We start from the raw sequence: 22,546 nt of genomic DNA, 5'->3' as shown, positions 1-22,546 counted from the left end.
TTGGAAAAATTAATTGCGTGTGCACCAGTTTCGAAAATAAAATTCAGTTATTTTTACTCGTAGCTCCGCCGTGAATTTTTCCATTATAAATTTCCAAAAAACAGACTCTGGAAATCTGTACCTAACAAAAATTAAATATATATACTCACGATAGAATAAAAATTGTACATGTTTTAAATAGGAAAATAACATACGAGTTACCCTTTATTACACGTTCAATTCTCTTGCGAGTTTTAGAAAATTACACTTTACACTTTAAACTTTCTTATGGTCGTCACTGTATCTCCTGCGTTATGGGGGGTCCTATCGTATTTCGCGTGTGCATTCATAGGACCCTACGAAACATTGAGCAACCAGGTTCCTTTCCGTATCTCATTTGCACAAGTGCATTGCACCTCGACTCATTATTATTCCGCTAATTTGCCTTCGTAAATGGCCGGTGCTCCACCATGGGGCTGCACCTTGCGAAACACGATTCCTTCCACGAGATATTCGGCGCCTGATTCTCAACCTGGCGATTTCAATTTTATAATTAACTGTTCTCTGTTGCAACATCCGATTGCGTATACTTGTTATTTTGAAGAGATTCGAGGATTAAAAGACACGGTTCCTAAATGTCTCGATAAATTCGCATTCTCTGGAAGATGTTACGGAATCGCTGATTATTATCTGTTGAGTAATCGTTTCAAGATCTGCTGCTGTTGCCAAAGATCGAATTATTACGATGATTGGGACAGGTTCTCGTTGAAAATTACCATACTATTCGATCCTGTAATCGAAGATGTATTTCGAGAACAATGGAAAAATGCTTGTAGAAAATATCGTAAGTGCGAGAAAACTGAAAAATGTTGAGTTTTTTATTGGGAAATCTACATACCAGTGAGAATGCTGTATCATAGAATTTAAGTGGAATTTTCCTTTCTACAATAAATAGTTTTTAATAACGTTAGAAGATAGTGTCACAATATTGCCTTTACAGAAAAATATTTAAGTAGCAATAAATATTAGTTAATTGTTTTTTTGGCCTTTGTCTGTGCCATCCACTGAAATTCTAAATGAAAGGAATATTGAATTTTTTGCGACCAAGAGATGGCACAGACAGGATTTTCTACAGATTTGACTTGCCTTCCTCAAGAATTTATTGCTACATTAATGCAGAAGTTTTCTTTTCCACCTGAGAAACTTGTTTCTTGATACTTGCAGCGTTCTCTGCAAGCGCTCTGCAATTTTAGAGTCTGATAAAATTTACGTTCTCTGAAAGATGGCACGATTGATCGATAATTGGCAATTACAGTCTGTTAGGTAATCGTTTCGCGACTTAAAGATGTTGGCAAAAATCAGGTCATTATAAGTTTTAGATAAGAAGTTTTGCGAAGGAAAATAGTGGGCTTTTGTAAATTGCACGTCTTTAACTTGCATTATTTATTATAATTGTTTTGCGATTCGAATATACTGTCAAAACTCGAACAATTTTTTGTAAAAATCTTGGAACAGTTCATTGGGAGATTCTCGGCGAATTTCGTATTTTCAGATAATTACAATCTAAACGAAAGTTCTAAATATCTCAATGTCCCAATAAGAGATTACTTCACCTGTTGAGTAATCGTTTCACGATTTGCAGATGTTGCAAAGATTTGGGTTACGAGATTTCTTGATGTAAATTCGTCGTTGTAGGTGTTTTGATACATTTGTTAGTTGAAGACGGCTGTAATATCAAGAGAATTTCGAATATCTCGATAAATTTGCATTCCAGATACAAATACATATATGTCCTCTTAAATGATTACTTTGTCATCAGGAGAAAAACTTATGGAAAAGAACTTAGAATAAAATTGAGAAATCTCGTATAATTAGGCGATTAAATAAACTCATTCTATTTTTAAATTTCGAACTTTGTATCATCGTAATATGGAAGAAATTCCCAAGTCTTTAGATAAAATTCTATTCTTTATTTAACATCGGTAAAACAACAACTTCATCGCCTTAGATAATCGGGTCTGGACTTAAGAAAAATGTTGCGAAACGATGTTAAGACCATGAGAGTTTTCATGCAAATTCAGGATTTTACGTTGGATGGGTAGATAAACTATCGTTAGCGCTTTTGTTTTACTATTACAGGAATTCTCGAATGTTTCAATAAATTTGCATTCTCAAAGGACTTCTGAATAGTTCTGAATGCACAATTTTAATCTCATGGGTAATCGTCCTACCGTTTAGAAATGTTACGTGAATATATCGGAACCGTGAGAATTGTGCTATAAATAAACTCGTTAGCAAAGATTCTGTCAGATTTTATAATTGAAAGTAATCGTAGTATAGAGGCTAACGAAAATTTCACAGCGTTAGAGGAGAATTAGGAAGCATGAAATATTGTAGTTAATTTGCATCGCTACGTGGCTAGCCATAACGTTGTTGCAGAACATCTGCGACTCTGAATTCCTGTTTAATACCGAAACGTTAACAACAACTTTAAACTGCTGTTAGCGAAATTTATCCAGAAATAAAGATCGTTCGTTATATTTCAATAGTTTGTGATATTTTTGGAAATTTAATAATTCCAAAAACTTTGTGTTTTGTCCCTTTTCCTTCTTTTCTCCCCTTTTGAAAATTTACGAATATACAAATTTGTATTTGTATATTCGAAAATTTTACAATTTTGAGAACATACAACTTTATCTTCTTAATTTTTGATCTTTAAAACGATTCGTATAAAGCAATAGAATGTTTCATGCAATTAAAGGAACGATCAATATTTGCTATTCGATTACAGCTGTGATTACAATGTTATCAAGAATTTGTTTTAACTTTGTATTTCTTTATTCTTGTGTACTTTCAATGTCACAGTCAATGGCTTATTAACTTCGGAATAAGGAACCTAAAAGTATTAAAGTGGTATTTGTACGTACTTAAAACACTCGAAAATATCCGAAGATTAACCTTTATTATCGATAATCGTGGCATCTCTTCAATTGGATTTGAGATATAAAAATACACAAGTACTGAATGGCCTTCATCAAACGAAACGAAAATTTCTTTCGTATTTTTAGTCATTGAAAATTCGTATACACATAATTAAACACATTCTTCGTTCCATTTAAACAATTTATTCATGCATAAATTATTTTATTATATCCATATGCATCAACGTAATACAATAATTCTATATAAAGTAATATGTAAAATAATTATACTACATATTATTATCGCCAAGATTTTCAATTAAAAAAAATTCTAAACGAATATCCAAATTTCGTCTCAACATCAAAATTCTCGAATATCCTAGAAAACTATAAAATACGAATTATTCATTCGATACGACAAAACTACACCTTAAAGTATCTCGTACTGCGATCAAAAACAATTATTTGAAATGTTAACCAAGCCAAACTTCCATCGATCCTCGTGTATCACGATTTCGAATTTCTCGACAGCGCTGTGTCAATTAAAATAAAATAGTTTCCGAGCAACTCCGGTTGTTCCTACCGAAGAACCTTTCACGGGGTTGCTGCGCGAAATCAAACAAAATTCCGAGAAGCCAACGTAAAGCGTAAAGTATCGCGAATTCGCTGGCGGAGCTCGACTCCAGAGTATTTTGTTTGACATTCCCCATCCATAGGGTCGAAGTTCGTCCAGCCGCTTATTGCCTGTGCAGACTTGGCTGCAGCCTGAAGCCGAGTCCTCGAGGCGAGTACTCATCAAACTTCGTGCATCCCACCGGCTGTGGCTGGTTGCTGGCTGCTGCGCGAAACTTGCATTCCTGAATGACAAACGACTAGAATTTTATTAATACGAACCGCTTTGTCTTTTAGCAAAATTGCCCACATGAGTGGATGAGTTTGAAATGAAGGACTATAATGGAACTTTTCAAAATATCGTAGTGAACTTTTTCACGGAGGTCTCATGCGGAGGGTTTTCTTTTAACCTTTTTACAGGTGAATTTCATAATTGCAAAGGGGATGGCTAATTCTCGTTTGAAATATGTTTGTGAATATTAATATTGGTATTTTGAAGAAAATCCAGCTCGCTTGTGATCGAGTTTAAAATTAATTGGAGCATAAAGAATTGCAATGAAAGTTGTAGAAATTGCTGTGATTCTTTCATGGAAGTTTTGCTTGACATTCCTTAAGAATTTTATCAACGACAAAGTCGATTCTTCTTTCTACTTGATATACGCATCTCTGAATACTTTTAACAAGATTTCCCTCGTCAGTGGACGAAATTAAGATAGAAGAATTGCAAGGAAATTTTTCTGAATTCTAATGAATCCTCTTGCGAGCATTAGATTTTCTTTTAACCTTCTCACAGGTGAATTTATTAATGTCAAAGACGATAATTAACTTTTTACTCGAAGAAATCTTGATTTTATTGTAACGCGTCAAACAAGCTTTACCACTCTTGCTACTTGCATTAAAAAAAAAAAAAAAAAAAAAGGGAAACCTCGCGTGGTAAGCCCGTTTCCGTCGCATGAATTTTCTCGGTATCAAGCAATTATCAACAGTTATTTACCGCGACACTCTATATCCCGATCCCGATGAAAGTGAATGATATGACTGAGACTTTAATTAATTAGCATCTGCCAGGTCTGCCATTGGCTGCTGCTGTCTGCTCGCGTCGTTTTCCCAGCTACGTTCTCGTTAGACTATTCTCTCGTGTGTCGAGCACAAGCACGTGCACACATCCACGCATAAATTTGCCAGTTACTCGTTTGTTTCCACAAATTTCCACGGAACACATGCAACGTGTCACGATCGCTCGATCATTATTATAATGGCGACAACGAGCTCGAGCTTCTCGCTTTCTGTGCACGCTCTTCTCGCAATTCTCTGGATCTCACTGCAGGCGGCCTTCTAAGCAGCTTATGAACTGTATAAGTAATAGACCCCATTCTCCAGTTCTTCTCTTCCTTCCGCTTCTCTTGTTGCGCCTCTTTTATCTTGCCTCGCAGCTACCTCTGGGAATAGAAAATTGTTTCTACGCTGGTTTAGACTACGGCCAATCAGGCGTCTGAGAAATGGTTAATTTAGCGAGACGAGAAATCTCCGGATTTCGTAAGAGCTATGGGATGAGCACTTTGAGGATAATTGCTAAATTGGCTTTTGGCTTTCTCGTGATCTCGCATGACTACGTTTCGAAAGATCTTGTTTCCTTCTTCGCTTCTTAATACGAATCGTTGGTATTTTTACCGGCTTGACGGAAGGATGAAATAATCGATGAGACGAGGAAATCAGGAAGTTCTTGCGTTTACTGTAGAAATTGGAATAGAACGTTGACGATGGTCGATAACCTGGCTGCGAGGTTCGTTGCTTTCTGTGGATATGTATCTCGTTTATCAGATTTTGCTTCTATTAAAATTTCATCTGTACAGAAAAATGGGTACTTTAGGACGATGAGAAATTTTTTGCGATCGCTTTTCTATTAGGTTGTCCGAAAAGTGTCTGTCTGTTACAACGATGCATCTTTATATAAACATGCAACCTAATCCGTGGAACGTTGTGATGTTTATCTTGATAAGACAAAATGAATCATACGTAATTGGATAAAATAATATAAAACGGAAACTTTTCGGACGACCTAATACTTTATACTTATTTCTCCTGATTTTAAAACGTCCTACATTCTTCTGGTAGATTTGCCGAACTTTGGAACTTTCTATTTAATGAATTCGAGAATACGTTGAGATAGGAATTGGTATTCTTAATATTTGTTGCTTTTCTAACAGGTTTTGAAGAAACACGTATTTTTGCGAAACTAACAGAGAGCTAACTAGATTTATTTAGAAATTCAGTTAGCAAGAAGAATCGAGAAAAGAACATCCTCTTCAGATCGATATCACGTCCCTAGAAGTCTAATTACAAGACAAAAATGCAACGCCACTCATATTGAAGGAAAACTCGATTACATCAATTGCGTTACAGATTTATTTTAATTATACCCTTCCAATTAACACTTGTTCCTGCTGTATCTCTTCATTCCACTTCATAACACTTGGCAAACAGAAAATTCTCTCTCCTGTCCTCTCGTAAGATCAGCAATAGATATAAAGTCGTTCGGTGAGACTTGAAAATATTCGTAAACTGGCACGTGTGATACTGTAAATTAACAATAAAAATCTATTTATTATAACAATTTTATATCGCATCTAACTGAGATAATAATCTCTTAGATATAATTTAATTGAATTCTGTTTCTATAAGAGTCTGTAAACTTGGATCGCCGAAGCAAGATTCTACAAATTAAATCGAGCTTCGTTTAGCTTGATTATGTCGAACAATATTTACAATTCGTCAAAAGTAATTCTTTAAACGAATTCTTTACAACTATATAGCATTAAGATCAAACGATTGTGTTCTTAAATTATCTTGAATTTTGCTTAATGGATATCTTATTATATCTTGCTGTTATCTTCTTCATCGTACATATACTGTTAGATATGGTTAATCAACACATTTTATTTCGATAAAGTTAACAGGTTTTCTAAGATTATTTGTGGAACGAATTTCTTTAAACTATATACGACCTACAGGATCTCGTAATGAGTAAATTCTGTTCCAACGTCATTTTTAACTTTCTGCCTGGATATCTATAAATCGCGCGCTCCCGCTGTCAATTAACTTGCTCCGTTTCGATAAAAATAACAATGTCTCTGTAAAACAATTCTAAAGAATTGTATAATAATGTAGAAGAAACGAATATCTATAAATCTGACGATGCTGATGATAATTTTATTCCATTGTCGGAACATCGACGAAATAAATTTCTCTAAATTATATAATATTTGTCATCGATTCACTTTCCAGTCTATTTCAAGAAATGTTATTTTTAATATTACACGTCCAATCTTCGAAACAAACTCCGATAAGTCTGACAGTATCGTTAATTAAACTACTCAACCGTTCTAAAATTATCAAAACGAATTGTTTCGACGTGTGATATTTATGATCGGTTCGCTTTCCAATTTTTAATGCGATTCTTTGTCTCATTTTCCTTTTTTTTTTAATATTTTTATTTTTTTTTTTTTTTTAAGTAAACCCTAAATTACATGATATTTTTCGTCACGTCGTTTTATTCCTACAGATTTATCAATTTCGTTAACGAATGTTTACAACTTATCTGGCTCTTGCGATCTAATAAAATATTATTACGTGCATTTTTATGCCACTATACAATAGTGCCATAAATCTGCCAAGTCCATAGAAAAAGTAGGTTTATGTATATAGCAGAAAAATTAGAACAATGGCATATCTTCTTATATCTTTAATTCGTAAGACTTATTGCTGGTCGCATTCAAATAAAGTATAGATATGGAAAGAATAATAATAACAATGATAACAGTCGCTTATGGGTTTTCATCTATTGCGACATTATCTCGACAGCTACAAAGATTTTTCTTCTTCAATTTGTCTTCTTACCAAAACAACAAACGAGTTATTATCGTACTATAGTAGCAGTATCAAGTATTATAATTGAAATCGAATAAAAATCCATTTGAATACGCTATATATTTTTAGTTTCCATAAAATTTCAAACTCTTTTATGCTTCGTGTTGCACATACACAACATATTGTACTTTATTTTACGTTGTACATTAATAAGTTTTTAATTGATTAAACGATAAATGTATTTGTCTTCGGTAAAATTAGTCTCAAAGTTTATTGCATTGTTTATTTTCTAAAAAAAGAAACTTCGTTTTAGAAAAAATTCTATTGCCTTGTGTCCTCTTTGAAAAATTTTACAAGAGAAAACCAATATGTTCCAGCATGTTTTTCTTATCGATAAATAATAGAAAGAAAATTTAGTAACAATATTTAACAGCAATTTTAAAACAAAATTACTTGCCGCGAGGATTAATTAATACTAGAACTACCACACCAGTCGAATTGATTGGTTTTACAAATTTATTTTCAAATTCCTACTTCGTGTTATATTTCCCCCCCCCCCCCCCCCCCCCCAATGATGTAACGAGTTTCGCAACGATAATTAAAAGAACAATATAATGAATTTTATTTTCTTTTTTACTTATTCCAACTGAAAATAATTTTATATCAAGCCTACTTATACCAATAGCAGTCAAAATGACTGGTGCTTGTCCAAGTGTACAAGGGTCCTGCAATCTGTTTATCGAAACCCAATTAACAAGTTTCCTCGTTTTCTACAACTTCGCACACGTTTTTCATTCGATATGATGATATCAGTTATCAGGAAAATTCCGGATCGATCGCTAGATGCTAATACTAGAAATACCACAGCAGTCAAAACGACTGGTTCTACAATTTTATAAATTTACCAAGCCTCGTTTAGGGACCGTGGTCCCAGATGGATTAATAATACCAAAAATATACTATATAACATGAAATTCCTTCCGTAATAAAGTAATAAATCAATAAATATAAAAATATTCTATAGTTACGTATTTTTTAAAGACCAGTCATTTTGACTGGTTTTTTGATGCTTCGTGTTAACTATCGGTAGTTCTAGCGTTGAACCGTTTCGTTCTCGTACTATTTTTTTTTTATCAGGATTATCAGGAAAAAAGTCGACAATTCGTTGGAATATAGCTCCATCAGAAAAATCGCAAGTTAGCCAATTTCTTGCTCAGCTTTTACCGTCCTCTTGTTCCTTTCTAGAGCCATAAAAAAGCTGACCAGCCGGTGAAACAGCCTCTCGATCCATCGCCGATCAAAACGCATAAAATGTGGCACAGAACTGTCTTTGTTCCACGCACTCGAAATCCCGCTTCGTTCAGGATGAGTTCGCCTCTTTTTCTGCCCATTCATCCGGTGTAATATTCGCGGTGCATCGACGAGAACATTCGCTACGAACCGCGAGAATGAAAAGCCAAAGATATAAAACGTAAGAACGAGCACAGTGTGCGCTTAGGTGTCGCAGAAGTCTGTTTCACTTTGTTTTCTCTTTCTGTCACGCGTGCAGATATCGTTTGAGTGATACGGTGCTTGAGTTTCATGGACACTTGTATAGTTGTGCAAAAAAGTTGTAATGACTGATGAATAAGAGATACTTTAATAATTAAAAAAATAATAATACACGGAATATGATTCGAGAACTATAATACAAGTTAAAGGAACGTAATTTTTCACGCAAAAATGATAAGTCGATTTTCCGTTCTATGGTTGCCTTTCGACAAAATTGAAATTGATAATTTGTCGAGTACATTTGCATTTGACTAATTTCTCACCGAACAAGAACATGCAATTGGCAACAAATTATTCCGAATGCAAAAGTAAATTGAAAATGTAGATAGAACGAGATTTTTTCATTTGATGTCTCGTTTATAAGGAAATTAAATCTGAGACCGTGTCGGGCACGTGCGATTTTCTGAAAAGCAAGGCATCGTACGAAAGCATTTTATTCCGTGTTTTCCACTTATTTTCGCGTCGTTTCTCATTGTATCGCGATTTCGAAATCACTCTGTATATTTGGTTTTCGTAACGTCAACACTGCAAACTAGATCTCGCATACCGAACCTAATTCCTCTGGTAGTGTAGCCTTTCGAAAAAATTCTCCAATGCTTACGAATGATTTCACTGATGATAAGTCAAAAATTTCACTGCACAAAAAAACGAACGAAACGTCAGTAAATAAAAAACTATTATTCCATCTATTTACCCGATACTTGTGTAGGAAAGAGGCAATGTGCCAGTAACTGAAAAATGAAAAGCTATTGGCTTGGCAACTAAGTGATTGCGGATTTTGTCACTTACCACCTAATTATGATATTATATTATATTATTATATTATATTATATTATATTATATTATATTATATTATATTATATTATATTATATTATATTATATTATATTATATTATATTATATTATATTATATTATATTATATTATATTATATTATATTATATTATATTATATTATATTATATTATATATATTATATTATATTTATATTATATTATATTATATTATATTATATTATATTATATTATATTATATTATATTATATTATATTATATTATATTATATTAATTATATTATATTATATTATATTATATGTATATTATATTATATTATATTATATTATATTATATTATATTATATATTATATTATATTATATTATATTATATTATATTATATTATATTATATTATATTATATTATATTATATTATATTATATTATATTATATTATATTATATATATTATATTATATTATATTATATTATATATATTATATTATATTATATTATATTATTCGACGTATGCAGTAATATTTACACAATACCAATGATATAACTAAACAATAAACAAAGTAATAATAAATAAAAGAAAATAAATTTTATACGAACTTTAATTCAGACGCTATTCAAGAGATACTTATGTAATACATATCGCGAGAAACGAGTAGAAACGAATCGATAATGGTAAAATGGTCCCCATATATTATACACGTGATAAAATAAACGGCCTCGCGTGACTTCCGGTTCGATTGTAACCCGCAAGAAGTCTTACAGGAGTCGAAACGACGTTTAGCTGGCCTAGCGTTACACACGAGAACGAATTATTTGTGCAGCACATTAAAATACTTATAACAGGCTGTTTAACTTGAATGGCTGGAACGAGTGTTCTATCTATTTTGGCGAAAATCAATGGCTCGATTGCAGCCTCTGTAGCGTTCCAAGATGAATTTCAAGCTCGTTTAGAGGATTCAGTTTGCTCGAAGGATTAATCTCGTGGGGATCGAAGTTCGTTTTGGGTTTGGTGATTCGTTGGGAGGAAAGAGGGGGCTCGTGCATTGTATCATGAGATTCTGATACATCGATGGACGTGTACTCGTCTGTGTTAGACAACTATCTGCAATCTGGATTATGCGAGAATTAGTGAAAATGGTGAGTCAGTTACGAATAGATTTCAGAATCGTGGATTGTCATTTACTTAAAATTCTGTAGGCGTTAGAATAGGTTCAACCTTGATGTTATTCTTACTTCTTCTTCACGTCTCTATGTCACTTCAGATATCTTCCTTTTTATAAATACTTCGTTCATAACAAGCGTGGAATACAGAAGAACTAGCGAAATTCTATGGAATACCAAGAACAAATATTTTGAAATTATCTATATTTTAATGATACCTATCGAGAAATATAATATTCATATCGGATTATACAGGATAACAACAATTTAAAGAATAAGGAAAATAAAAATTAGTCGAATTTTCCATTTCGAAACACAACAAATTTACACGAAAAATTCTTAATCCCAAACTACTGTAGTCTTCAAACTCTTTCAAACTTCTAAATACATTCCTTCCATTTGAAAACACGAGTTCTCTCTCTTCGCTAATATCTTCACACATCACCCAGTGCAACGATCAGAAAAAATAACCGATAAAATCCTTAACCAACTTAATCCATTTCCAAACTACCGTATTCTTCGAGTACCTTGAAACTTCTGCAACTCTAAATGCCAGTACGCATTTTGTTCAGCCCAGAAACATCGCACAGACCACACTCGCAAACTACAATTTCCTTCAAATTCTCCGTTTCTTTCTTTCAGATCACGAAAGTCTTAGCCAGCGTAGTCATGTAATTCGGTGGATCACGATAGCTCACAGTGTGTCTGATCTTCCCTGAGTGACGGGTAGCCGAACGGTCGTTGAACGGCCGGTGCACAGAACGGCCTGGTCGGACAGGAAGCTCGTCGCGTCTCCAACCGCGAAGGATCGGGTGATGAGCTCAGGGTACCAGGCGACCGGCCCCGACACAACATGTTCCGCTCTAAAATTCGCATTCACACGTGTCGAGTGATACTGCTCACGTCGCTGGTATGGTTCCTGGTGGACGTGATGGTGCTGATGCACTATTCGGATTGCATCGGAGGGTCCGGATGGGGTTGCACGGAGAATAACAAACAACAGCAAACGTTAACCGAAGAAAATTTACCTCATTCGAAAGAAGCTTTAATGAAAGAAGAGGAACAGATACAGTCGGCTGGACAAGCGAGCAAAAGCCGATACAAACAATCGGAATTACATTTATGGAGGCCAGCTAAGGTCGTCCGAGAGAACAAAGGGATGCCTGGCGAGGTGGGTGCGGCGGTACACATTTCGCCGGAAGACGAGGCCAGGCAACAGGAGCTGTTCAAACTGAACCAATTCAACCTGATGGCCAGCGATATGATCTCGTTGAATCGGTCACTCAAGGATATTCGATTAGAGGGCTGCAAGACCAAGAAGTACAACAAGTACCTGCCGGATACTAGCATCGTGATAGTGTTCCACAATGAAGCATGGAGCACGTTGTTGAGGACTGTTTGGTCGGTCATTAATCGGTCTCCGCGTACATTGTTAAAGGAGATCATATTGGTAGATGATAAGAGCGAGCAAGGTGAGCCTGAGAATGGTTGGTGGTAGAGGAACTGGGATGGTCTGGTCTTGGGAGTGGTCTGAATAGATGGGTGCGGTTTTGAATGAGTTCATGAGGTTTTGTGTTCGTGCGCTTCTCCAGTAGAGAAACCATTCCATTGGTGGCTAAATCTAAGGTTAACGTGTATACGTTGGTTAAGGAATATAATAGCATTTTTAAGTTTAGCATCGTGTTAGATATTTTTGTTTCGCTTTCTTTGAAGAAGTGAAAGGGATTATATATTCTATATATATCTTATAGATTCTAAGATACTTTTCTATATGCTTTCTTATTTATATAATTGCCATTCTATTTTTTTTTTATCTTTCTATATTTTAAAATATCTTTCATTCGGTCTAAGCAAATTGTGTAAACATTCTGAAAATCTTGGACGATTGCACGCTTTTCTTTCACATTCTACTTTCAAATACTCGATCCTTCTACTGATTTCTAACATTAGAAACTCAACCCAAATGATTCACAATAAACATTCACACCAAATGTCTAGAATGTGAAAGTAGCAGGGAAACGTAGCGTTATATAGAATTTAATTATTGTCAAGTCAACCAGTTCCTACTGCCGCAATGGATGTATTATTTTTCAATATTCAGTCATTGTGATCTAGTAAACATTGCTTTCACTTCTCTACGCTTTTTTGCTCACGCTATGCACTCGATTCGTAGATCACTTGAAGCAAGACTTGGAGGACTATGTAAAAACGTTACCGGTCCCTACATATGTGTACCGTACAGAGAAAAGATCTGGTCTGATCAGAGCTAGGCTCCTTGGAGCGAAACACGTGACAGGACAAGTTATAACGTTCCTAGACGCTCATTGCGAATGCACAGAAGGTTGGCTGGAGCCTTTGCTATCCAGGATCGCTGAAGACAGGACAACCGTTGTCTGTCCCATCATTGATGTGATTAGCGACGATACCTTTGAGTACATTCCGGCCAGCGATATGACGTGGGGTGGTTTCAATTGGAAACTGAATTTTAGATGGTAAGGACCACTCAATTGACTTTGTGAACAAAGTTCTGTGGCTGAAGACTGGGATTTCCCGATGTGACAATTTCCAAGAGCCGAGATCATAATCACTTGAGTTCATGTCTGTACATCATTACATAGCTATTTGTTATATTTGTTTCATGCTTGTTTAATAAACAATTTAATGTCGAACGATTTCTAAAAATTAAAGTTCTAATGACTCGAACTACATTAGATTATGTTCAACTTATATCTAAAGCAAGGCCACTATTTCTATATAATTCCTATGTATTTTATCTTTTTAAAATTATCTCCTATATTTGTTTTACATTTGTTTGTTAAACAGCTTACTTACTACGAGACGATATCCAAAAATTGTAATTCTAATGATTTAGGCTATGCGGATTATTTTTCAGATTACCTTTAATTTTTAACTGTTTAAAAAGAAAAGACTAGCCTTTGTTCCACAAGCCTTTATTGTCATCTTCATGACAATATTTTCTACCGATAGATTGAATTTTTTCATTCATTTACTGACGCGAAGTTTCGTTAATCTTCAAGGTACAGGGTGGCGCAAAGAGAAATGGACAGAAGATTAGGGGATAGAACAGCCCCTCTGAGAACACCGACGATGGCCGGCGGTTTATTTTCTATTGATAAGGATTATTTTTACGAATTGGGAGCGTACGACGAGGGCATGGATATTTGGGGCGGTGAAAACCTCGAAATGAGCTTCCGGGTGAGTATTGATCGATGACAGTATTTACTTTATGCGGTCAGACTATTTAAATGAAAATGAAGTTATAGAACGCGAATAAATAAAAGTGTTTTGGTCATGGAATACGTGCGTGTGCTATTCAAATTCATATCTAGTTAATTAATAAAATAAATAATAATAGCAGTAAAATAATAGTTAATAATTTATATATATAAATCGTTTCTTTTTTTTTATCATTTGCTTTCACAGCTAATTGCTCGTTCTTAATGCTGTTGGCTCGATGAAAAACTTTCCTTTCTCTGTTATCTATCTGTAGCTGTTTGTTCGATCCTCTCTTGTGTGGCAGAACTTTTTTATTCGATAATTAACGCGAGAATTTGAAGAAATTAAAAATACAAAGGCTCCTTGAAAGTTCTAGAGTTAAAAGTAATCGATAATTTTGATCAGAATTGGGCGCTTTGTCTAAAATAATTATCCGAATATTATTAATTCCATTTCATCGAATAATTCATCCGGATAAAACTTGTTCATTATATCCATAACAAATTATCTTCTCCATTTCATTATCATTTATTGAGATAATTAACAGGATAATTATTGTAAAATTATTCAAATCATAATACAAATAATCGTTAATTGTTTTTGCCCCCCCACTTAATTTTGTAAGCGTCTCTCGCGTTTCACGCATACTTAATTAATTGCTGGGTATTATTATTGATATTATTTAAATAGCACTAACTTCTCATCGCCGCAGTGGTTACTATAACTAATTTAATAATAACAATTCGATCAAATTCGTAATCGAACAAAGTCTAATCCGGATAAATATCTATTCGATCGGATAATTTTGATTTGTTACTTGCAATTAAAATTTCTCGTTTCTTTATAATAAATTATCGTGAAAAGATTTTGCCCAACACTGTTTGTTACACACATTGGATTTATTTATTAAATAATCTAGTGAAACGTTTGAGTTTGTGATCCCAAAATACACAGGGGGTTTAGCTATGGACATTTTCATCTTCATTTGTGAAGTCATAAGTACCTTGTAGGTATGGCAATGCGGTGGGACGTTAGAAATCAGTCCATGTTCACATGTTGGACATGTGTTCCGAGACAAGAGTCCGTATACATTCCCTGGTGGTGTCAGCAAAGTAGTTCTACACAATGCGGCTAGGGTGGCCGAAGTCTGGATGGATGAGTGGAGAGATTTTTACTATGCCATGAACCCAGGTTAGATAACAGCGTGTATCATTTCATTTGTATACTTTGTTTTCTTTCTTAATTCAAGTATCAATTAATAGACAGTTAATTATAGCTAGCCAATTGATAGTCAATTTGTTGAGCCTCCTCGAGTTTTGCCGTAGAGAAGTGTGCATTTTTCTTTCTTTTAATTATCTACAAACGAAAATATATAACAACGATAATGTACTGTAAGAAAGATAAAGAAAGTAAGAACAATTGTAAGTTTAACGTTTGCCATCACATGCTAAAAAATTGTATAAACTAAAAGTTACATAAAATACATTAGTATGTATAACTTAATTAAGAAGTAAGATTGCGAGCATTTACATGTACTTGACGGGTATCTGATACAACCAATGCTATAATATTATTCAGATAAAAACGTTGTATTATAGCACACTTTTTTATTTACTTCGAATAAAACATTTGATAGAGTATTAATCTAGCGTATCAAAATAATTTCGTAAATATCTTTATAGCTAGTAACGGTCTATACATTAGAAATATTAACACCCATAGCTATATGTAGTTGATTTATATTTGACTCTAAAATTAATCTCAAGTGTGTTTTTTTTTTTCTTTTTAGCGTGATATTAACCAAATTATCTTTTAGCATTTACCATCGAATTTTATATTAACATAAATGTATATCACATATTTTTATCTAAATATATAGTATATTTTTTTTTCTGTGTGTGTGTGTGTGTGTGTGTGTGCGCGCGCGCGCGCGCGCGCGCGCGCGCGTGTGTACGCGCGTGTGTGTGTTAAAGAATTCTGGATATTCTAGTTACATTTAGCCATGAGATTTAATTTGCAGGAATACTGTTGATTTGTTTGTGGATTTACAAATATATTTTGGTATAGTCTTAACCACTCATCCATCCAGCCGACTAACAAAATAAGTTTGCTTGCTTCTTTGTTTGATACATTTTATAAGCAACGATATTATAGGTACCAAGAGAGGAGAACACGAGCGTCCATCTAATCTGAACCTTTTTAATGTATTAGATCTTTTTGTTTCTTGTTTGTTATAAACTATCCATTTGTAATTGCTAACATACTAACAGAACTGAGTTGGTTAGATATGGATGTGTGGTGGGACATTGGAGATCGCAACGTGCTCGCACGTCGGTCATGTATTCCGTAAGTCAACACCATATACATTCCCTGGTGGTACCAGCAAGATAGTGAACCACAACAATGCGCGACTCGCAGAGGTCTGGTTGGACCAATGGAAGTACTTCTATTACAACATTAATCCAGGTAGCACTAACACCAGCATTTCTGGAAAGAGAATAGACTGCAATATCGCTAACATCATCTTAAACTTTCTTTTTTCTTTTTGGGATTCTATCTCTATCTCGCATGAATTTTTTTCTATCGGGTGATTGGTATGCTTTTATAAGTTGCATTTAACTATAAAGCTTAAGTGCAGTTGGATACCAGCTACATGCGCATATATCAGATACCCGTTAATATTAGGAAACTAATGGAGAAGTTCCTTTTTGTTTCGTCCATCTCTAAAGCAAGAAAATGCTCTATATAATAGATGTAATCTCAAGAAAGAGGGTTATAATAGAAAATAAAAGACACAGTGAAGATATTACTCTATTCAATCTAAAGTTTCCTTACATTTTATCTTGAAAGAGGTACAGACTTACTTTTTCAAATTTAACATGTTAAGAAAGGTCAATGTATGATAGCACAATTATTTCCAATAGCAAGCATATAGCATCAGTACAGCACACATGGCAATGTCTTTATTTTGGCACATACTTTTAACACACATTCGTCTTTCAGTGAACAGTTATATGTATAAGCACACTATCGCATTATAAAGTTTGTAAATATTAATCAAATATTATTATTATTATTCAATTGTTCCTTCTGTTCATAGGAGCCCGAAACGTAGCTGTTGGAGATGTATCTGAAAGAATTAAGTTAAGGGAACGTCTTAAGTGTAAAAGCTTTAGGTGGTATTTGGAGAATATTTATCCAGAATCTCCTATGCCACTAGATTATTATTATTTGGGTGATGTACAAAACGTTGAGACACAATCTTGTTTGGACACTATGGGTAGGAGAACAGGTGAAAATGTTGGAATTAGTTACTGTCATGGATTAGGTGGTAATCAGGTCAGTAACTAAATCTTCTTGATTTCTTTGAACGTAGTAGATTTTTCAGTATTGTTGAAATATAATTTTTTGTTTTAATTAGGTGTTTGCTTATACTAAACGACAGCAAATTATGTCTGATGATATGTGCCTTGATGCAGCTAGTCCCCAAGGTCCTGTCAAAATAGTGAGATGTCATGGTATGGGTGGAAATCAAGCATGGGTTTATAACGAAGAGGTATGATGTAAATAATTTAAACGCAATTTTTTTAAAAAAGTAATGATATTTCAATAAAATATACGTTTATTTTCTAGACAAAAATGATCAAACATACTAATACAGGACATTGCTTGTCGAAACCTCGTTCAAACGACGCAATGCAACCTGTATTAGCACCTTGTGATCCGCATAACATCGGCCAAAAGTGGATTATGCGCAGTAAATTCAAATGGCAAGCCAGCTAATACGAGGTGTTTACAAGTGCAACATTTATATGTAATACTTGTTGATTTATTTAATACTACATTGAAGGACTGATACTCAAGAGACTTCCATACATTGAAAAATCAAGGAGAAGCACTAGTATTGTACTTCATAAAAACAATTCAGTATCACGTTTTGTCGATCTATTAAACGTCGATGGGATTAATAGTGATCATAAACAAGAAATTGATTACACCTTGAAACTGAGAGATTGAGGTTGATGCTTTTTAGTTATATAGGATTTATTTACTGTTACTAGCAGTATCGTGTATTTACTGTCATTTTTCATGGTATGCCTTCATTGATAAATGCACAAGTGTTGAAAGAAAGAAACCTATTTCCGACTGTGTATGGATATACACAAGTGATACAAAGAGACATGTATGCGGACATTCTTCTTTTTTTTCTTTTCTAGTAAACAGTAGAGAGGAAAGCATATCAGACCATTGTTATAAATAAATAATTGTTAATACAAAAGAGAGACATATTTGATAATATGGGATGAGTGCAATGCTGGATGACTGGAAGATATATCAGTGCACTGAAACACAGATATGTTAATAGTATAAATGACGTATTACTACAGGGAATGAATGATGGAATGCTAGTGGAATTATTGTGACACTACCGATTACGATTTAGAACTTGTATTGTACAATTTTCTAGCAATTAGGGAAGAGCACTGGATCTTTTTATACTGATATTTCTAACAGTTCCTTGTTGCATCTCGTTCATATATAATTTAGTTGTTACTTTCTTTTTATTCGTTTAAAAAGATAAATGTACTTATACCTGAATTCGCCATAGCAATATGAGATTAACGAGATATCGTTTAAGAGTATAAAAAAACTACTATTGACTGTTATTCACTGTACTGTTATACTTTAAATACTTTCTTAAATTCAAGACAAAGTGTCTTCCGCATTTTCTTAACAAAAAGAAATGCTAGATATCTTTATGATGTTCTAAAATTTTACATAGCTATAATTCTTCATAGATTTGGACCATTTTTGTTTTCTGCATATTTAAAGCGTGCTAAAAATTTAGAGTGCAATATTCTTGTCGAATAAGACATAACGGAAAAACATTTCGTGTAACTAATGTAAAAATGTTGTTATTAGATTCTGGCGCCCTTCCCTTGCATTACATTAAACTAAAATTAAACATCTTTCGTACTTTGAAAGAAGAGGAAAGGTAGTCAACAAAGTAAAGCAATGTTTCTGGAAAATGTTCGCTAATAGTTATACTTACATTCAAAGCTGGGGGAAGAAATTAACTGATTCTATAACTTTAAACGCGCGCGCGCGAAGAAACGCATTAAACTACATTTATAATATATTAAAATATATATGACACTAAAATTTCAATTTAGGAACCTTAATGTCAAGGAATATACTCAATCTTAAGTTACATGAAAGAATGGTGATGGTGCAACAAATTATCGCGTCTTTACAGCTTAATTATATATTTAATTATTCGTGCAAGGCGATAGTATTTATTTTTGTACAGCAGTTAATTTTTATTAAATCAATATATTATTTGAATATGCGTTTAATTGTATTAGCAGAATTTGTAGATAATTTGTTAGTCGTTTAAACTGATAACATTTAGTTAAATTCAAGTAAGTGCACAAAATATAGAAAAAAAAAGATAAAGTCAATAATAATTTGTAAACAAATTTTTAATCTTATAAATTATCCATCGCATCGTGAATTTATACGTATTGTTTTATCATCTTTATTTTACTTCATCTTAGGCTTAGAATTAGAATTATTTATAAAAATTATATTATTAACAAAAATAATTGTAAGAATTACATTGGAACATTAAAGATTACTTATTGGCACACACATACGAATTAATAAAATTTATTTTTAAGAAATTTTCTGTTTCATCAGAATATTTATGCATATGTATGTAAATACCATTTAAGTAAAAAAATCTACTTTTTCTATCGTTTATAATAAAGTTAAATACTAGAATGAAGACAATAAAATATTCTATATATGTTCTATTGAATATATTGAATAATATATGTGCATAATATTTAATTTCAACAAACAGTACTTTTAATATATTTTTTTTAAATTCCATACTTCTTTAAATATTAGTTAATTTAATCGAGATAATATGTATTCCTTTTTTATGAAAAGTTCTCATCAAATAACCAAAAGAAAAAAATGTATGAGAATTATAAAATTATTCTAGCGGAATTTAATATACATTATTAGAACAATGAAAACATAAATATAAGTAGATATATCATAATTTTGATGTGCCTCCAAAATAATTTCTAAATATTCTTTCTAATAAAAAAGAAAAATTCTACCTTCATATTATCAAATATTGCTTCAAAAAATTTAAGTCTTATGTATCATGTTAAATTGTCATGAATCTATTAAATACAACACAAAATAATCTTGTTTTTTAATATTATCCCTTTACCAGAATAAATCTAGTAACTAATATCTTACAACTAAGTAGTATTAAAGAATCAAAGGATTAAAATAAAATGGACAAAATATCATTATGAACTACATATTACATTTATTTACTGTTCTTTAACTTCACGTAACCTCCTGACAGCAGATCTGACAGAAGCAGCAGCTGTTGTTGAATATACCCATGCACCTCCAGCAACAGTCCTCTTGCAACGTTTGCAGGACCAGATACCCACTACACTCCGTTTCATAGCATCCTATAATAAAAGAAATAAAATAGAAATTGTAATCTTTATTTATTTCACATTACTGATTATAGGATTTATCTCTCACCTTGCCACAGAAGGTGCAGGTGTATTTGCTGTGTTGGGTAATTTCCATTTTCTTAACCATCTTTCTGAGAGAGGCACCATATCGAGTACCATATTTACCAGTGATTCCAACCTTCTTCGTGCGTTTAGCCTAATAGATAGACATAATCGTATTTCATACATTAAATACATTTATCATTTATAGCCTAAATATATTTACAGATCACAACAATTGAAATGATAAAACATTTATTTACAAAAAAACACTTGTTTGACACTAATAGGTTAACCAACCATGACCATGTTTATAATATTAATCTTTCTGACAAACTTTTATTATAAAAAAAAATTAAATATATTGCATTATTTTGTTTCTATTTCATAATAATTAAAAGTTTATTGCAATATGACAATTAAATAGCGATTTAACTGTAAATGCAAACATAACCTCAAATCACTATTTCTACACAAATTATTTGCAATAGATAAACAATATATACAGAAACATTTTGTCGGTGATCCTTTTCAACGCAAAATTATTAACTTCATCAATATTTTAACAAGATTCACAAAATATTACCAAATAACAATTCTTACCATTTTGCACAAATATGATATACGTTCCAAAAGAACCGGAAAAGAGAAGAGACTTTAGAATCCGATATTCACTACACGTCGTCACCGGAAATCGTAATGCAATAGTGTATTCACGAAAGGCGCGAATTTAAATCGCGTGTTACAGAAAATAAACAAAGACATCCTCGAGCGTACTCTTAAATAAATACTAGAATAAGTTATCACGATCATTTTCATCGTTTTCGAAATACCTACAGCGGCTACAAAATGTATCGACAGACCATTGTATTTATTATAGTATTCACCTACTAATTAAATAGGTTCAAAGTACATTAAATTTCGTATTACGTATTTAGTAGTACTCTCATACAACTACAAAAGTTGTAATGACAATTAAATTTGATACTATAAAAATGAAATGCAGAACCTAACAAATTTCAATGTTTCCATTGAAAAATAAGGATGTGTGCCAATACTTTTTGTCTAAATCTCCTAATACAAGAACATACGTTTAGGTACAGCGGATATGCAATCTCAAGTGACCAAAAAATTTTTATATTATATATATATTTTTACTATATATATTATATATATATATATATATTTTCCATGAATCATCTGCGTTGATCATGCAGAGTGAAAAGATGTAAATTCGGCTTTAAAAACATTTCTCCTTCTATATCGCCATCTGTATTCTTATTCTGCGCGCCATTTTCAAACTTTTTCATTCCTCATTCTTATTGCACAAATCTGAATTGCTCTTTGAAGTCTGTCTTATATCGATTTTTACATTATGTTCTTATTCTGTTCGATAGAACGATCTTACAGAGTAACTACGGTTTTACATACAGAGTCTTACAGAGTACTTCTTACTCAGTTGTTCTTATTTTTATTTACTTAAATGATTATAGAATTATTCGATATTGTGACATTATAAAATTACAATGTGTCGTAAAAAATATATTTTTTCTTATATTTAATTAACGTTGTTATGAATTCAAGTATAATATAGATATAAATATGAATATACAGCGGCTGACAAAAGTATTCGAACATTTACCATAGATGATTTTTATAAATATATTATGTGTATTGTACGAAACTTTTTAAAATTTCGTTAGCACTATACTGAGACATAACTATCGTGATTATAATAGTCAAATTTGGAACCAGTCCGAAAATATATATAGAAGTTACAAGGAATTTATTGCAAACATATGCTTAGTGAAAAATTAGTATACAGTATGAATAGTAATCTTAAACATGCAATTAGAGCTAAAGACAATATCACTACATATTG

At 32.8% G+C, this 22,546-nt stretch overlaps 2 protein-coding genes across 5 annotated transcripts in view; one reads left to right on the top strand and one right to left on the bottom strand.

Annotated features, from left to right (window-relative positions):
• LOC126864700 (polypeptide N-acetylgalactosaminyltransferase 5) overlaps nucleotides 1–19,766 on the top strand; it is a 40,424-nt gene extending 20,658 nt beyond the window's left edge. For 2 of the 3 annotated variants that reach the window (XM_050616266.1, XM_050616268.1), the window contains exons 2-8: nucleotides 11,522–12,351; nucleotides 13,053–13,371; nucleotides 13,918–14,095; nucleotides 15,127–15,307; nucleotides 17,217–17,455; nucleotides 17,538–17,672; nucleotides 17,750–19,766. In XM_050616266.1, the coding sequence (XP_050472223.1) occupies nucleotides 11,733–12,351; nucleotides 13,053–13,371; nucleotides 13,918–14,095; nucleotides 15,127–15,307; nucleotides 17,217–17,455; nucleotides 17,538–17,672; nucleotides 17,750–17,899 (1,821 nt within the window). In that variant the 5' untranslated portion in view covers nucleotides 11,522–11,732 and the 3' untranslated portion in view covers nucleotides 17,900–19,766. Of the gene's footprint in view, nucleotides 1–11,521; nucleotides 12,352–13,052; nucleotides 13,372–13,917; nucleotides 14,096–15,126; nucleotides 15,308–16,401; nucleotides 16,583–17,216; nucleotides 17,456–17,537; nucleotides 17,673–17,749 lie in introns of all 3 variants that reach the window. The other variant, XM_050616267.1, reaches the window with a different exon arrangement.
• LOC126864716 (60S ribosomal protein L37a) lies at nucleotides 16,910–21,433 on the bottom strand. 2 transcript variants are annotated; one of them, XM_050616325.1, is made up of 4 exons: nucleotides 21,268–21,433; nucleotides 20,693–20,821; nucleotides 20,464–20,616; nucleotides 16,910–17,246 (listed from the first exon to the last, which is right to left on the bottom strand). In XM_050616325.1, the coding sequence occupies exons 1-3, from the start codon at nucleotides 21,268–21,270 to the stop codon at nucleotides 20,470–20,472; spliced, it is 279 nt and encodes a 92-aa protein (XP_050472282.1). In that variant the 5' UTR covers nucleotides 21,271–21,433; the 3' UTR covers nucleotides 16,910–17,246; nucleotides 20,464–20,469. The 2 variants fall into 2 exon arrangements, with proteins under 2 accessions (XP_050472282.1, XP_050472281.1); XM_050616324.1 differs by lacking the exon at nucleotides 16,910–17,246 and having other exon boundaries at nucleotides 20,443–20,616.
• Between the last annotated feature and the right edge of the window lie 1,113 nt (nucleotides 21,434–22,546).

The sequence above is a fragment of the Bombus huntii genome, chromosome 4, assembly GCF_024542735.1.
Source record: "Bombus huntii isolate Logan2020A chromosome 4, iyBomHunt1.1, whole genome shotgun sequence".
Lineage (NCBI taxonomy): Eukaryota > Metazoa > Arthropoda > Insecta > Hymenoptera > Apidae > Bombus > Bombus huntii.
The sequence above is the reverse complement of the archived record's forward strand: the minus strand, read 5'-3'. Positions and strand labels throughout refer to the sequence as shown.